Source organism: Phaseolus vulgaris, chromosome 10 (genome assembly GCF_000499845.2).
Source record: "Phaseolus vulgaris cultivar G19833 chromosome 10, P. vulgaris v2.0, whole genome shotgun sequence".
Classification (NCBI taxonomy): Eukaryota; Viridiplantae; Streptophyta; class Magnoliopsida; order Fabales; family Fabaceae; genus Phaseolus; species Phaseolus vulgaris.
The window spans coordinates 32742776-32761219 of record NC_023750.2 but is presented as its reverse complement, the minus strand read 5'-3'; the positions used below and the strand labels follow the sequence as shown (position 1 = coordinate 32761219).

The 18444-nt window shown below is 45.5% G+C and overlaps 2 protein-coding genes across 2 annotated transcripts; one reads left to right on the top strand and one right to left on the bottom strand.

Annotated features, from left to right (window-relative positions):
* Window positions 1–2742: 2742 nt before the first annotated feature.
* Window positions 2743–5304, bottom strand: LOC137817935 (uncharacterized). Its single transcript, XM_068621159.1, has 2 exons — window positions 5196–5304; window positions 2743–3461 (listed from the first exon to the last, which is right to left on the bottom strand). Exons 1-2 carry the CDS (start codon window positions 5302–5304, stop codon window positions 2743–2745), a joined length of 828 nt encoding a protein of 275 aa, XP_068477260.1.
* Window positions 5305–15662: 10358 nt separating this feature from the next.
* On the top strand, window positions 15663–17452 carry LOC137817933 (uncharacterized). Its single transcript, XM_068621158.1, has 2 exons — window positions 15663–15944; window positions 16616–17452. Exons 1-2 carry the CDS (start codon window positions 15663–15665, stop codon window positions 17450–17452), a joined length of 1119 nt encoding a protein of 372 aa, XP_068477259.1.
* Window positions 17453–18444: the final 992 nt, after the last annotated feature.

The window sequence follows — 18444 nt, the reverse complement described above, 5'->3', positions numbered from 1 at the left end:
TGGAGGTGCATGAAGAGTAGGGAATTTAGGGAGGTTATGCCAGCCCCTTTGGAAGGTGAAAGGATTGAAGATTAAGACCTAAATTCTAGGCAAGGGAGTAAAGCATGGCTCAAGTTTGGCAACATAACAATACTCAATTTAATCTTTTTTTTTCATTTCTTTTTTTCAACTGATTCTTTTTTTTGTTCTTTTGGTAACACCTCAATCTAGTGAAATCTAAAGGCTCAGAATTTTCTTATGATGTATTTAATTTTCATAGAGCAAAACAGCCAAAACAGATTTGTGAAAACAGGGGATTCTGAAATCTGGAATAAAAAACAGAATGATATACCAACAAAAACAAAATGGAATTAGTGTAAAGGAATTTTTGTGGATCTATCACACAAATATGAACTCAAACTAAAAAGAAAAATGCACCAAAGGATCAAAACAAAACAAAATTCAGATTAGCACTCAAAACAAAACAAGAAACAAATAAATCAAGAAGAGTACTACTAGGATTTGTTGACAAATATGGAAACACATGACTTAGACAAAACTTATGGATTCATAAAATGAAAAGACTCAAGAACATCATATGAACCAAATGAAATTTCAAGCAAGACTCAAATACCTAAAACTAAAAAAACAGCAACACAAAGATATCAAGAATCCTACACAAAATTGAAAATAGATGTTCAAGCACAATTTTGAACAAAACCCACCGATTGAAATGAATAAACAAGCATTCAAATCATATTAAAACACAAAAACAGCAAGACAACTTGGAATAAAGATGAACAACTTGGAGAAAGAAGAACTCAAAAAGAAAAATGCAAAGAGATACTCATCTTTGAAGAACCATAGCTCTAGATACCAAATGATGGGATTCCTATGAGCTCTTCTTTGATTTTGATGATGATGGTTGCGGAAGCTTAGTGGAGGAGACTGGAACAAGGCCTTCCTAGGAAGTGTGGGTGCCTTGAAGGTGCATGAGGAGTAGTGAGGGTTGGAGTGGTTCGGCCAATGATGGCATTCTTATTTTGCGTTTTGGTGATGAAACTTGCGGAAGCTTGTGGAGGAGATGAGCAAGGCCTTCCTAAGAAGTATGGGTGCCTAGAAGGTGCATGAGAGTGGGGAATTGGGGAGGTTCGGCCATCTCCATTTGAGGGTGAAGATTGAAGACTAAAAACCTAATTCTAGAGAGAATTTGGCAAGGGAGTAATTTGAATGGCACTTAGGAAACATTTCATTACTCAAAATAGTCTTGAAAATACAAGGTGTTGGCTCCTCCTTTTATAGGCTATGGAGGACCATAATGCAACCCTAATGCTAAGAAAAATGAAATGTAAATTACATCACATGGCACATGGCCGGCCATGTGCGGAATCCTTCTAGAATGTGACCAAATCTTTAGCAAATCTAGGTCAAGTCTCATGGAATGAAGTTTATGCTATTTACACCACAACTAATACCAAGCTACCCTTAATGGACCTTCATGTAGCATATACAAATCTTCATGGATTCGCTTGGCCATGGACCTAGCAATCATTCCTAGACGCTCCTCTCATTGGCCTAGACGCTCCTCCCTTTGGCTTAGACGCTCCTCCCTTTGGCCTAGACGCTCTTGGTTTGGCTTTGGATGCTCATGTCTTGGCTCTTGTCTTTTTATGTGAGGTTGTGCTTGGCCCTCTTCCATCACAAATGATGAACCAAACTCATGAACATGAGTGTCATCTCCTTACACAACAATTGAATGGAAAAGAAACAATAACAAGCACATGAACAAGATTATATTGCGGAAATTAAAAGGAGAACAAGATAACAACATTGAACCGAATAGAAATACATCACAAGACAAATGAACCGATTATAAGGAAGAACAACACAATCTAACCGAATAGAAATGAAGAACAAGACAAATGAACCGATTGAAATTGAGTATAAGGTGCAAAAATGGAAATGGAAGATGAAGCAAGAAGAACTTATGTGGTTGAAGCCATGGAAGGGAAGAACACGCCACTTGGAAGGTGATTGATCCAAAATAAGTGCAAGAATGCCGCCACTTGAGAGCTTCCCAAACACTCACAATAGGAGAAACAATTCTGACAACTCACACACAATCTGTGTATAGTAACTTTACTTCGAAATTCAATGTTCTTTTACATAACCATAGCACCTCTATTTATAGTATGAGAGGGCTGAAAATAAAGTGGGAAAATTCAAATGAAACACATTTGAATTCAGCGCATATTCCAAGTCACAAGGGAGGTGTGACTTGCCTTCTTACTTTGGCACCTCGTAAATCCACACCTACGCCTTCTTTTTATGTCACATGGAAGGTGTGACTTATCTTTGTACATTGGCACCCCTTATTTCTATATCTACTTTACTTTGGCACTTTTCCTCGTTAAACTTCCTCCTTCTCTGTATTACTGGTCTGGCCTTCTCGTCCATTATGAGCCTATGGCACAAGAAATCGGGGTCTATCCTAGGCATGTCTGCGGATGACCAAGCGAAAGCATTCATGTGCTTCACTATTACCTCGGCTATCTTGTCTTGCCTTTCTTGACATAGCGACATATCGAGCTTGAACTTCTTGCCTCCTATTTCTCTTTCCTGAACCTCATCAGTAGGTCCAGGTCGCCTCTCGCTGGTGACTTCAACTTGCATGATCTCCTCTGACCCTCTCACTTGAACAGTGACAGAGTACACTCCTCTTCTACTCTTCAATATGCTCTCATAGCACTTCCTCTCCGCCTTCTAATCAGACTTGATGGTGATCACTCCTCCATCAAGGGAGGGAAACTTCATCTTCATGTGCCTCGTTGAGGCCACCGCAACTAGCCTATTCAAAGAGGGTCTTCCCAAAAGCAAATTGTAGGCCGAGACAACATTAACTACTATATACCTAATGTTGATCGTGCTAGCTGAGGTGCCATATGAGAAATTCATCCTCAGCTCAACATGTCCACGTACCTCAACCTGATCTCCCATAAATCCAAACAAGCAACCATCATACGATCTTAACTGGTCAGGTGAGAACTGTAAATTATTGAATGTTAGCCAGAACATCACATCAGCTAAGCTCCCATGGTCGATGGGAACTCGATGTACTCTCCTTCCAACGGTGACGACGGATATCACCACTGGATCATCTTCATGTGGGACCACGTCTTCCAAATCAGAACTCGTAAAGCAGAGGGTGAGCTTTGTTGGTTTGTCAGGTTTCCTCACCTTTACTGCCATTACCTCCCTCGCGTATTTTTTACGCTTGGAGGCAGTGCACCTCTCTCCCGAGAATCCTCCTGAGATGGTGTTCCGCTCGCTATGGACTGGTACCTCATGCACTTGATCCCCAGGAGCAACCTCTTGTTTTGTTTCTTGGTTCTCCTCCAGATATTCTTTCAAGAATCTGTCCTTTACTAAACCTGCCAATTGATTGCCCAGAGCTATACATCTATCCACGTCGTGCCCAAATCCTTTGTGGAATTTGCACCAGATATCCTTTTGCAACCCAAATTCCTTTCAGACTTCGGGGGGAATTTCATTTTTTCCACGACCCCAAGTATACTTTGCAACTCCTTGTAGGTCATTCAGAACTTGTGTCAAAATGCCAAATCTTCTCGTGCTTTTGCCTTGCGCGCGTTCTTCCTAGCTGAGTAGGGTGCTCAACTCGCGTTGTCCTCTTCTCGGTCGTGCCTTTGTTGACCCATAGAGGTTGGGCTCGACTACCCTCCTTGGCCTTGGACAACCCCAGATATGTACTTGTACCGACCGGTCCACAGTCTTTGACGTTAACCAAAGTCAAGGTGGGACCCCGAAGGCTGGGTCCGCTGGGAAGTATAGTAAGATAGGGCGGAGTCTCTCTAGGTTCACGGATCAGGGGAGCCGAGGAGGGGGCGGCATCGAGGCAGGGCATGGAGGCCTCGGGCCTCGGCACCCCAACAGTAAAGATGGAAAAAAAGGTGGCTTTTAAGCCACATCCCAATTACTAGTAGGGAGAGGTCCGGATCACGAGGGATCTGTGCATGGGGTGTAGGGAATGCGGTAGTACGCACCACCATCAAAGAGCCACTGGGAAAGAGGCGACTCATAAGGGTCACGTCCCAGGGGTGATCTGCATGCATGGCACGTGAATGGGGCAGGGAACACCCAGGGTGGATAACGCTAGAGATTGGGCACATGAGTCGGCGCCCAAATGGTCATCCCGCACCAGATGCGCTTCGGCAAGGCAACCTTATGCACTAAGATGGCGCTAAGACTGGTGATAGTGTCGCTAAGGCGCGCCTACAATATGCTTAAGTCACAGTTAGCCAGAGGGGCAAAGACATTGAAAGGTATATAAGGGGTAACAACAAACATAACAAGGTACGCTTTTTGTTAGTATGCATTACGCGCATTTCTAAGAGAAGCAACACAGTAAGAGAGAACACACACAATGCTCTCAGAGTAAGAGTTTGGTGTTTCATTGCCCGAGAGTTTGACTTGAGCGTCGGAGTGCAAACGGCCGCAAGGGCGCCCTTTGTCTCTTTCTTCCAAGTGTTTGTTCATCCAGGGAGGGAAAGCAGAGATGGGGGGGTTCTTGGAACGCGAAGTTATTAGAGGAGCACAAAGACACTTGGATCACCGGCGGGAACAATACTGTTGTGCTTCACGGATACTGCTTCCTCCGTACTGATGTGAGTGACAAACTGACGTTGTATCTCAGCAAACGTCACTGTTGGATTCTTGATTACCGAGTCACTGAATGGTCATGCCATGACTCCCTACCTGAAGGCGTTGACCATCAGGGGCTCGTCATGGGTCTAGACCTTCATTGTGAACGCCCAGAACTTGTTCTAATAATTTTTCAGAGACTCCCGTTGGCTCTTCTTCATATTGAAGAGATCAAATGAGACCGGTGGTTGGGCCATGTTGACAATGAATTGTCCCTTGAACAGTTAGGAGAAATGGTCGAAGGAGGTGATGTGGCCATAAGGGAGGCCAGTAAACCATTGCAGGGTTGTACCCGTGAACGTACCTATGAACATTTTGCAATAGCTAGCGTCTGTTCCTTCAGAAATCATCATCTGGACATTGACCGCCGTAAGATGGTTCTCAAGGTCTTCTACTCTCGTGAAAACTCTTAGGCGTTATGCAGTTCGTTGGTACGAGAGCATCCATGATCTTCTGCGAGAATGGCTTGGGACGAGCTCTTGGTTGTACACTTGGACCTCGTTTCACTGTAGAGCGTTGCTCAAGCTGTTGTAGACTCTTGCGCAATTCCTCGTTGGCCTTGCACAATTCCTCACTGTATGCTTGCGAAGCATCTATCTCCGCCATCAGTTGATTTTGCCTGAGCAGCTGCTCAGCTTGAGCTTCCACAATAAGCTTTTCCTACACAACTTTAGCCTGTGCCATCGCTTCAGCCACTGCCTCTGCCATTAACCTCTCTTTCTCGGCTTTGGCTTCAGCCGACAGCCTTTCCTGCTCGACTTTAGACTGTTGTTGGATCCACTCTTGCTCTCGCTTGTACCGTTCGTTGGCCTCTTGGAGAGCTTTCATGGTATCCATAAGTTGTTGTAGGGTGGGGGTATCATTCCCTTTAGATCCCAGTGGACCTTGCCTAGTGTTCCTCATTATGTCAGAAAATTCAAACATAATTGTGGATGAGATCAGATTTTATCGGGCTCCACGGTGGGTGCCAAATGTTCTTGTTGGTTGACTTCGTCGTCGGTTGACCTTGGTGACAAGCTCTAACCCCGATCTGCCTCTTCTGGAGTCTGTTCTACGTCCTGTTGCACTAGAACGTAGCTCCGTTGAAACAGAGGGGGCCCTACGTATTGATTACACTCCGAAGATCAAGTCAGTAAGGGCTTAATCAAATTAAAGAAATATTCAATTTCAGTCTCAGAAATAACGTACCTTTACCTGGGGTCTCAAGCCCCTTTTATAGCTTATATCTTGTAACAACTTTCTCTCATGAGAATCTAATCTCAAATGAAAGCATACTCAACAAAAAAAACATTTTGTTTATGGCCGCCTCTCTCAAGGTGTTGCAACAGAAATGAATCTTATCTCTAAGGAGAGCATAAAATAATAATAGAACAACCACCTTCCAACAGGACCCCAACTTATGCCACCAACTTATGTGCCAACATCAGGGGGATATTCTACTTACGTGGGAACCCTACTTATGGTGCAACGTTATCTTTTATCATGCATGCAACTTAACCACTATGTGCCCTAGAACACACGTACTTAAGTTAAGAGAAACATTTACTTGACCCTGACACCACTTGTACTTTACGTACCCCTGGGTTGAAAAATACCCTTTACTAGTCGCTTTATACTAACGTATAGGAAGATTATTTTAACTATGCCACAACGGGCTTGCACCAGATGCACTTCGAGAAAGGAGGGCTTGCACGATGGATTAACCCTAAGTTGGGTCACGGCACTGTAGGGCCCTCCACGTAGAGTAGCGATCAAGTCAGAAGAACACGTGGCAGTAAGCACTGAAACATCAATGTTTTCTTGAAAGTTTGCTAAGGTATGCTTTAATTTAGCCTACGTTTCGAGCGCTTTAAAGCACTTTAAACGCTTTAAATGCTTTGAACGTTTTAAACGCGTTGAATGTTTTTATACGCTTTAAATGTGCTTTAAGACGCTTTAAATGTTTTAGACGTTTAAAAGGGGCTTTAGACGTTTGAGAGAAAGGGAGTTGTTTTGATCCAGTTTTCACAGTTTACACACACACTCTAGTTGCTTGCTCGCGAACCCACTGTACGCACTAGGGAAAAAGCATTAGTTACTCAGCTATTTGGGCTGAAGAATGCCGGCGCCACCTACCAGAGGCTAATGGACAAGGTCCTTGCACCCATGTTGGGAAGGAACGTGCAGGCCTACGTAGATGACATGGTGGTGATATCGCATGAGAGAGGGCGACACCCAACCGACCTGGAGGAGCTGTTCGCCTCAATTGCTAGATACCGCCTCAAGTTAAACCCGGAGAAATGCGTTTTTGGCGTCGAGGCAGGGAAGTTCTTGGGATTTATGCTCACTAAGAGGGGGATCGAGGCGAACCTTGACAAGTGCGCAGCTATCATCGCCATGAGGAGCCCAACCTCAGTGAAAGAAGTACAGCAACTGACTGGAAGGATGACGACCCTGTCAAGGTTCGTGTCTGCTGGAGGGGAGAAGGGCCACCCCTATTTCCAGTGCCTCAAGAGGAATAGCCGTTTTGCATGGACAGATGAGTGTGAAGCAGCGTTCCTCAAGTTGAAGGAGTACTTGGCGACACCACCTGTGATTTGCAAGCCACGGGCAGGCGTCCCCCTTCAATTGTACTTTGCAGTAACAGAGTGGGCCATCAACTCTATGCTGGTCCAGGAGCAAGACCAAGTGCAAAGGCCCATCTACTTCGTAAGCAAGGCCTTGCAAGGCCCAGAATCGAGATACCAATCGCTGGAGAAGGCGGCATTAGCAGTAGTGTTCTCAGCCAGGAGGCTCCGCCATTATTTTCACAGTTTCACAGTGGTGGTGATGACGAACCTCCCCATCCAGAAAGTACTTCAGAAGCCAGATGTAGCTGGGAGGATGGTTGGCTGGGCGGTGGAGCTGTCAGAGTTTGATATCCAGTACGAACCCAGGGGATCCATCAAGGGGCAAGTCTATGCAGATTTTGTCGCAGAGCTCTCACCAAGAAGAGGCCCTCAAGAGGTGGAGTTAGGATCATAGTGGATGCTCTCAGTGGATGGGTCCTCCAACCAGTAGGGGAGTGGCGCTGGAATAATCTTGGAGGGGCCTAACGGAGTGTTGATCGAGCAAGCCTTACGCTTCGCCTTCAAAGTAAGCAATAACCAAGCGGAGTACGAGGCGCTGATTACTGGAATGCTCTTGGCCAAAGAAATGGGCGCTCAAAGCCTCTTGGTGAGGAGTGATTCCCAGTTGGTCACAAGACAAGTAACAGGGGAGTACCAGGAAAAGGATCCATAGATGGCTGCGTACTTAAGGTACGTCGAAGTGTTGAAGGGAGCTTTCGCTGTGTTTGAGCTGGTGCATGTCCCTAAAGAGCAAAATGCCAGAGCTGACCTGCTCGCCAAGCTGGCCAGCTCAGGCAAGGGGGGAAGGCAGAGGACAATCATCCAAGAGACAGGGTGAATGTTCTTCACATTAGCACAGCAAGAGGAAAGCCAAAGAGCCATCCCTCTTTGATTCAAGATACGACGAGAGCACCCCGCATCAGCCCCTATGCTGCCTCGCCCGTAGGAGAGAAGTGTGTGCAAGTATGTGCCTTGGAGGAAGGCGACACGTGGATGACGTCTTACAGGCGTTACATTGTAGATGGGATTCTCCCCGCAGAGCCTGGAGAGGGAAAAAGGATAAAGAAGAATTCTGCAAGGTACACTCTCGTTGATGGACTACTATTTAGGCATTGGTTCACGCACCCAATTGTTACATGTGTGAGTGGCGACGAGTGTACGAGGATCATGTCAGAGCTTCATGAGGGGATTTGCGGAAGCCACGTCGGGGGAAGATCATTAAAAGCTTCCAAGGTGATTCGCGCAGGGTTTTATTAGCCATCAGTGGGGGAAGATTGTGTAAGATACGCCCAACGATGTAAGCAGTGCCAGATGCATGCAGACTGGCACAAGGCACCTCTAGAGGAACTGAGATCGATTTACAGCCCATGGCCCTTCCACACATGGGGAATCGATATTCTGGGCCTTTCCCTCTAGCGATAAGGCAGATGAAGTATTTGATAGTCGCCATCGAGTACTTCACGAAGTGGATAGAGGCAGAACCAGTGGCATAGATCACTGCGCACAAAGTACAACACTTTGTTTGGAAGAACATTGTGTGTCGTTTCGGGGTGCCAAGGCGTCTCATCTCAGATAATGGCACCTAGTTTGCGAGCCAACAGTTGGGGAAGCTGTGTGCAGAAGTGGAAATCAAGCAGGTGTGATGGAGATCAAGCTCAAGTGGACATGGAGGCCAATCATCAAGAGCAAGAAGAGGTTGAGGCTCAAATGGAGGACGCTCATGGAGGTCAAAGCCCACCTCAAAGGCTTACAAGGAGCATGTTCAAAGCTTTAAGAGCTAATGGACGTTTATTTTCTCTTGTTGTAATTTCTTTGTTTGAAGGTGCTTAGAGGGAAACATTAGAAACCTCTTTTGTTAAAGCATCTTTTAGTCTTTAGTTAGGAGTCTTAGGGGGGTGTGCGTTTAGTAGAGAGGCGTAGGAGTAATAGGGAGGTGCCAAAGTGAGAGAGGAAGTCACACCTTCCTCATGACTTAGATTGGCGCCACTTTCATTTGTATTTGGGGGGAATTTTGAATTTAATTAGCTTTGCATTTCAGCACCTCTAGGCTATAAATTAAGGTGCTGCCTTTGTATTTTTCAGATCTGAATTTTGATTAGAGAAACTATACTCAATTTTTGAGAGAATTGGAGAGCTTTGTGCCTTCCTCACTTAGTCTTATCTTGAGAGTTCTATGGTTACCTCAAGTGGCGGCTTGCACACTCATCTTGGAGTCACCATCCTCTAAGTGGCGTGATCATCCAACCATTCCTCCATCTTCATGAGCTTTCTCTTCTCCTTCCTTCCTTCTCTTTTTATGTTCATGTCTTAGCTTTTTTCCTTTGATTTTTAGTTCGGTTTCATAATGTTCTTGCTGTTTTGCTTCGGTCTTTCGATTTCTGCCAATTCATCTTTGCTTCCTTTTCATTTTCTAGCTTATTTGTTCGGTGCAATTTAGTTCTTATACATTTTGTTCGGTGCCTTTGCCTTTTCTTCCATTTTGATCGGTTCAATTTAACAATACATGGAACTTCCATATGAGTTTGGGTTTTGGTACTAGTCTTGGTGAGTTCTTGATCATAGAACCTTGATCCAATTCTATTTTAAAGTGCCTATCGCATATACAACTCAAGATGATTCCTAAGAATGTCAAGAATCATTCATATTGTGCTATTGGAATCATATCAAGGTGTTCGCATCAGTCGAACACCCCCAGACGAATGGACAGGTAGAGTCAGCAAATAGAGTTTTGCTGAGGGGATTGAAGCGAAGGCTTGAGAAGGCTAAAGGGGCGTGGGCAGAAGAAGTACCAAGAATAGTGTGGGCTTACCACACCATGCCTCAATCTTCCACCATGGAGACGCCTTTCAGCCTAGTATACGGGTCACATGCCATGATCCCAGTAGAGATCCATGAGAGCTCCCCACGTTTCCTAAGCTTTGTGGTAGAAGAATCCAACGAAGAAAGAAAGGTGAATCTAGACCTGTTGGACGAGGCCAGAGAGGAAGCGAGGATAAAGGCTGAAGCCGTGAAGAGGAGGGTGGAGCATCAATATAGCTCTAAGGTAAAGTCGCGACAGTTCTAAGTTGGCGACTTGGTCATGAGGAAGGCTCATCCTTACGAGTTGGAGAACAAGTTGTCTCCCAAGTGGACCGGACCCTTCAGAATAACCGAAGCCAAAGTAAATGGTTTGTACAATCTAGAGACTCTAGAAGGAGGACCTATTCCACGCAACTGGAATGCGACCAATTTAAAATTTTATTTCAGTTGAAAGTTATGAAACACACAGTTGTAAAGGGGGCACTCTTTTTCCCTCTCGGGGGTTTTTTAATGAGGTCACCCAAGTAAAAAAAGGAAGTTCAAGAAAACTGTCTCAATTTTTCCCTCTCACACAGTATAAGAGTAAAGATTAAGAAACAAAAGACAAAGACTCAAGGCATCGCTTGAGGCAGGCGTCGCCAAGATGAGGCGTCGCAAGGATGAGGCGTCGCCAAGATATAGCGTCTTCAAGATGAGGCGTCGCCAGGTGTAGGCATCGCCAGATGAGGGAGCAGGCGTTAAATTCAAAGCAAGTAAAGGGAGCACATACTCGTGTGCAGAGATCAACCCATTAGCAAGGTACGTACAATAAAGAGTTAAAATCTGGGTGTCTAGTCCCTGAGCAAGGGTTAAGGGATTCCTTCGGCATGCCCCCTCCTCAGGTAGGAATAGCTGGCCCCAGTGTCTAATGTTTAGACACCTCGCAAGGAAGTGGCGAGGGGCGTTTCCTTCGAGCGTGGGCATCCGACAGTAAGAAGTTTCGGAGCAGTGCAGAACCAGGTCACTTGGTGCAGATACACGCAGCTGAGGAGAAGCGCCATCCTTCGGGAAACCTTCTCCTTGGGCGTAATCACCAAAATCCTTGGTCATCTTCGTGTTTAGATACACCAGGGACGATACAGAGATGTTTCCAACACGCCTCTCCCTGGGCGTGGGCACCAAGAACACTGATCGCCTTGGTGTTTTCAGACACCCTGGGGACGAAACGGCACTACCCCCGGGTGGGTTTCTCCTTAGGCGTGGGCACCATCCTCTAAGTGGCGTGATCATCCAACCATTCCTCCATCTTCATGAGCTTTCTCTTCTCCTTCCTTCATTCTCTTTTTATGTTCATGTCTTAGATTGTTTCCTTTGATTTTCAGTTCGTTTTCATAATGTTCTTGCTGTTTTGCTTTGGTCTTTTGATTTCTGCCGATTCATCTTTGTTTCTTTTTCATTTTCTAGCTTATTTGTTCGGTGCAATTCAGTTCTTATACATTTTGTTCGGTGAAATTCAGTTCTTATACATTTTGTTCGGTGCCTTTGCCTTTTCTTCCATTTCTATCGGTTCAATTTGACAATACATGGAACTTCCATATGAGTTTCGGTTTTGGTACTAGTCTTGGTGAGTTCTTGATCATAGAACCTTGATCCAATTCTATTTTGAAGTGCCTATCTCATATCCAACTCAAGATGATTCCTAAGAATTTCAAGAATCATTCATATTGTGCTATTGGAATCATATCATGTGGTATCTAGAGCTTAGGTGTGTTCTTGTTTAATTTTTTGAGTTGTGTTGCACTTTAATTCAAGAGCTCTATAATTCTTGCTGTTTACCTTTCTGTTTTTAGGCTTATTTGAGTTTTCTTGCTGTTTTCTTTCTTTTGCCTATCATATGTTTGAGTATTTTCCTTTTTGAATCCATACAAGTTTTGTCTTAGTCTTGTTTTTCCATAATTGTCATCAGTTCTTGTAGTACTTTTATTGAAATTTTTTGTTTCTTGCTTTGGTGTCATATAATTTTTTCTGAGTTTGATATTTGATGCTTTGTGCATTTTCTGTTTTAGAATTGAGTTCATACTTGTATTCTAGACCTATACAAGTTCATATACATCATTTTCCATTATGTCTTTGCTAGTTCATAATTCTGTTTTTCATTCCTATTAGGATTCCTCTCTTTTTCTGAAAACGTGCTTACTGTTTTTCCTTATTGCAATTGATTTACTCACTGGAAAATTATGAAATTCTGGATTTGTGATCTTCAAAGTGTTAGAAAAGAATAAAAAAAAGAAGTACTCAAAAATTCAAAGTACACAAAAAATGATAAATAAAATACAAAAAGTGTACAATTCTGCCGAAAAAAATACGGTAATCTGGCAGCGATTTTGAAAAATTTATCTCAATTAATTGGCTTACTGTTTTTGCGTGATTCCAGTGCCATTTTTGAGCTAAGATCTTGAAGTTTCTTTGGTTAAAATTTCATAATCCAGTTCGTTTTATATCGTTCCAGTTAAATCAGTGAACATCAAGCACAATTTGCATAAAAAATATTTTCCAATAGCTAATTTTTGTTTTCTTCATCTACTCTAGTGCTTTTCTTTAAGTATTCTTTTGTGTGCCTACTTTCTCATTGAGTTCCTTATTTTTCTTGCTTGTCTTTTGTTCATTAATCTTTGAGTTTGTCAAACATCTAGTATTCCTTTTGTTCTAGCCTTTCATTGCTTATACTTTTTCTTGTTTGTCTTTATTGCTTCATAGGTTTTGTTGTGGTTGGCTTTGAGATTGGTGTGCCTTTCTTTGACATCTTTCATTTGAGGATTCCTAAGGCCTCAAGATCAGCTTGGTGCAGGGACATTATTTCTTTGAGAGTGCTTTCTTTTTCTGGCCAAATTCACTTCGGCAATTTGGTTGCCAAACTCATTTTTTTTTTGCTAACTTTGTTTCTTGACTTGTTTGCTGTTTTTGTGTGTTTGCTGTTTTTTTTATTTGCAAACGGCTGGCTATTCAAGTGGTGCATCTTACAAGCAGCACTCTCCTTCCAAAGCTTCGCTCCTTGGTGAATTGCATGAAGCTCAACGCACCATTAGGCGTTTGGAAGAGAAATTGCAAAAGATGGAGGTGCAACAAGCTAGGCCATCTCACTCTATCCATGATGGGCATCATTCACATAGACCTTCTTCAAGAGGTTCTTCAAATGATTTAGGCCGTGAAGAGTACCATAGGAGAAGGCGAACTCCACCCCAATACCATGGACATAGACATCACAACCAAGGGGAGAAACATCACCATGGAAATGGCTACTACCAAGATGCAAAGGCTAGGCTACCTTCGGTCAAGCTTCCTTGTTTTAATGGCTCTAGTGATCCTAATGTGTATTTAGAATGGGAAGCTAAGTGTGAACAAATATTTGAGATCCAAGATGAACACACGCTTAAGCTAGCCACCTTAGAGTTTAGTGATTATGCCATGAAATGGTGGCATGGTGTTGTAAAGGACATTATCTATCACAAGGGTCCTCCCGTGGACTCTTGGAACTCTTTAAAGGATCAAATGCGCGCTAGGTTTGTGCCCCCACATTTTAGGAAAGACCTCATGCTGAGACTCCAACGGTTTCAACAAGGCACGCTAAATGTGGATGAATATTACAAAGAGTTAGAAACGCTTGTGCTTAAAATTGAATTAGAGGAAAGTGAGGAAGCTATGATTGCTAGGTTTGTGAGTGGTCTAAGGAAGGATATTCAAGATATTGTTGAGTTACAAGAGTATTCATCAATGGGTTCTTTAGTTCATCTTGCAATGAAGGTGGAAGCCCAACTTGCTAAGAAAAATTCTTTCAAAAATGCTCCCAATGATGGTTACTACAACAATTCTTGGAGGAACAAAAAGTCTTTTTCAAAATTTCCTTCTAAAGATTCTTCTTTCAAACCCAAGGAACCTAAGCCATCTACTTCTAGGCCTAAATCCCCAACTAGATCGTCTAGTAAGAAATGCTTTAAGTGTATAGGTTATGGTCACATTGCGACTAATTGTCCTTCTAAAAGGAATATGTTTGTGCATAATGGCATTGTTATGAGTGAGCATGATTCGGATTCACCTAGGCATTCTTCTCTATCTAGGGCGTCTAGTGAGGATGAGAGTGAGTGTCCACTTGAAGGGGATTTGTTAGTTGTGAGAAGACTTTTTGGCCAAGTTTCACAACCTTTTGATGAAAGTCAAAGGGAAAATATTTTTCATACAAAGATGTCTTATTCAAAACAACATTTGCTCTTTGATAGTGGATGAAGGTAGTTGTACCGTCCCGTACCTGGGCGTTGACAAAGTCAAGGTCAAAGTCAGCGTCAAGGTCAAAGTCAACATAAGGCGTCTCCTAGGTGAGGCGTCGCCACGTGCAAGCATCGCCAAGGCAAGGCGTCGCCAAGAGGAAGCGTCGCCAAGGTAGGGCGTCGCCAAGGTAAAATGTCACAAGAGCAAGGCAACCACAGTGTTGCTCCCCGATACCCATGGGTAGGAAAGACCATGGAGGGAGTGCCGCCATGGGAAGGCCTCAAACCCCGATAACTCGGGGTAGCAATAAAGGGAAGAGAAAGGTGGCTTCAAGGCCATAGTACTAGCGCCAGTGGAGAGCAATCTGACTCATGAAGTGCCCATGTCGCCCCAGAGAAGCCCTTGGGATAGTTACGACTGATGAGAAGGGTCACGCCCAGGGGTAGCCAGGTGCAGGGTACGAGAGGAAGGTAGATACACTCTCAAAGCCAGTGACTAGAGGTTTGGGGGCATGAGTTGGCACCCAAAAAGTCACCCCTTGGGCAGATGCACTCCCAGGAAGGAGGACTCACACGAGGAAATACCCCCAAGTGGGGTCACGGTGCTGTGAGGCCCTCCACGTGTAATAGTAGCCAAGTCAGAATAGAAACATCTATTTGTCAGGTATAAGGTAATTAAAGCTATTTAGTAAAGTTTACGTTTCGAGCGTTTAAGGTACTTGAAATGCTCCAAGCGGTTGAAACGTCTTAAAGGCGCTGAACGTTTCATAACCTTAAATGCGCTTTAAGACGCTTTAAATGCTAGAGTAGTTTAAATAGAACCTTGGACGTGGGAAACAGGGTTCGAACTTTTGGCAGACTTTCCCAGAATACACTCTAGTTGCTTGCTCGAGTCTTGAGGCTACGCACAAGGGACTAGAGAGAGGTTGTTTGCCAGAGGGAGAAAAGATACACAACACATAGTTCTTTCGACCACCTTCAGAGTGCCATTCATGGTGCTCCGATACGGAGGTGCAGAGTTTTTGGTGTTTCTCGCTAGCTGACTTGAGCGTCAGAGTGCAAACGACCGCTAGGGTGCCCTTTTGTCCTTCTTTGCAGGTATCCACAGATAGCCAGAGGGAAGGTGTCCCTAGTTGACGGGCAAGGTTGCGCACAAAGACGTCCCAAGTCAACCGGCCGGAACATTTGGCGCCCACCGTGGGGCCAATTTAAAACATCAGTCCCATCACAAGCTTCAGAAGATCTATCGGAGCTACCATAACGTTAGCAAAGTTTGAGGAAACAGTGAAGAATGAGGGCCACGAGACAAGGTTCCGCACGCGCTGCGAGTGAGGAAATGTCCATGCAGCAGGTCATGGAAATGATGCGGGGGCTGCAGGATGAGATGGCGGAATCGAGGGTGGAAGAAGAACGCATGCAGGCTGATCTAGCAGCCTCGCGTGCGAGAAACGAAGAGCTCCATCATGTAAATGAAGAGTTGTGCCGGGGTTTGAGCAATAACCAAGGGCAACGTGAACAAGATGAGACCGAGCGTCTCACCCCACCAAGGGAGTTTTCCACACCCTTCTCGCAGGAGATCCTGGATGCAGTAATCCCCAACACGTTCGCGGGACCCAAGGTGATCTTCACTGGGATGGAGGATCCTGAGGCGCATCTCACTGCATTCCACACGCAGATGGTGTTGGTAGGCGGCTCCGATGCTGCGAGATGCAAGCTCTTTATGAGCACCTTGACGGGGATGGCAATGGATTGGTTCATCAGCCTTCTAAACGGCCATATCACCTCCTTTTAGCAGTTGTCGCAGTTGTTTAGAGAGCAGTACTTGGCGAACAGAGCTCCGCCGCTAGTTTCCTACGACCTGTTTGATGTAAAACAGTATCAAGGGGAGACCTTGAAGGAATACATCAACCGTTTCGGGGCCCAAGTAGTAAAAGTTGGTACTACAGAGGAGCCTATGATCGTGTACGCATTCAGAAAAGGCGTATGTTCCAGCCCTTTTTGTGAATCCATTATTCGCAATCGCCCTAGGACCTTTACTGAAATACGGCGTCGGGCGGTGGAGCATATCGCCTCCGAGGGAGAGGTGTGTGAGAAGCGCACCAGCGTCGTATCCTCACGCCCGAGAGCGCAGACGCGGGCTCAACCCGTCAGGGTCAACGAGACCACGACGGGGAGAAAGAAGCCAGAGGGGAGACGTCCCTATGAGACCAGAAAACCCCAGCAGGAGGGGATCACCCGGCCAGGGAAAGGGCAAGGCTAGCGAGGTACAACTTTGTGGTGGAATTGAAGGATTTGATTGTCATGCCCAATATAGCTGAAAGGTTGAGGCGACCGGCGAAGACTGACAAGGTGTTAGGGCCTCGCAAGGACTCGTGGTGCGAGTTCCACGAAGCTTTTGGTCATCACATCGACAACTGCCTGTCGCTGGGGTACCAGCTAGATGAGTTGGTGAGAGACGGGTTTCTGAAGGATTATGTCGCAGAGCCTGCCACGACCGCGACCCTGCCAGCACCAGCGGAAAAACAAACGCACGAGATGCCTGTCCTCGGCGAAGTCCACACCATTGCTGGTGGCTTTTTCGACGGAGGACCCACCGCCTCCCAACGGAAGAAATACGCGTGGGGGGTCAACTCGATTGAAGAAAGAATCTCAGGTAACCCGTGGGAATCAGACCTCGTGTTCACGGGGGCGGATCTGCAAGATGTCGTGCCGCACGATAACGACCCTGTGGTCATTTCAGTTGTCACGGCTGGCAGAAAGGTGTACAGGGTTCTTGTCGACCAAGGAAGCTCTGCCGATGTCATGTTCTGGTCGACATTCAGCAAGTTGCGGTTGTCTCCCGACCTTTTGAGACCCTACACAGGGTGCTTATATGGTTTTGCTGACAACCAGGTGGAAGTACGTGGCTACTTGAAACTGAGGACGACATTCACGGATGGAACGGCCTCGCGTACCGAAAGCATTAGGTACTTAGTCGTGAATGCCAACTCAGCCTACAACATCCTGTTGGGTAGGCCGGCGTTGAACAGGCTGAACGCAGTAGCCTCCACGCGCCACATGAAAATGAAGCTGCCGGATCTCAGTGGCAAAGTGATCGTCATCAAGTCAGATAAGGAGGAAGCGTGAAAATGTTATGAGAATAGCCTGAAAACGAAGAGAGGCGTGTTTATGGTGTTCGAGTGTCCGCCAAGTGCAGACACGACGATGGAGATAGAGCCCTTGATTGAGGCGACGCCCCCGGAGTCAACGCATGGCGAGGCCACACCCGTGAGGGCGACGCCCGAGGCAGATGCGCACATGGAGGAGGGGCCTGACGGCACATCGCCCGTAGAAGAGTCGACGCCTGGAAAGTACTACCTGGCGACGACCCTTAGGGAAGATAGCAGGGATCAGCCGGCGGCCAACGTGGTGGAGAGGTAGATTGGCAGAAAAACGTTTAAGCTGGGGCGTTTGTTGAGCCAAGAAGAGCAGGATGAGGTGGCGGAGGTGATTTCACGTCATTTAAATGCTTTCGCATGGTCCGCCTCAGATATGCCGGGCATCGACCCTGACTTTCTATGCCATCACCTTAGCATGGACGCCACGGTCCGCCCCGTGCGACAAAGAAGGAGAAAGTTTAATGAAGAGAGGCGACTTGTGATAAGGGAAGAAACACAGAAGCTGCTGAGTGCTGGTCTCATCAGGGAGATCCAATACCCTGAGTGGTTGGCCAACGTCGTCCTGGTGAAGAAGGCGAATGGGAAATGGAGGATGTGTGTGGACTTCACAGACTTGAATAAAGCGTGCCCGAAGGACTCGTACCCACTACTCAGCATTGACGCACTTGTGGACAGTGCCTTTGATGGCAAGGTACTTAGCTCTGTGGATGCATTCTCAGGTTACAACCAGATCAAAATGCACCCAAGAGACGAGAGTAAAACTGCGTTCATGACAGAGACTTGCAGTTACTGTTACAAGGTAATGCCTTTTGGGCTACAAAATGCAGGCGCCACCTACCAAAGGCTGATGGACAAGGTCCTAGCACCCATGTTAGGAAGGAATGTGCACGCCTACATGGATGATATGGTAGTGGCGTCGAGGGAAAGTGATGGAGATCAAGCTCAAGAGGACATGGAGGC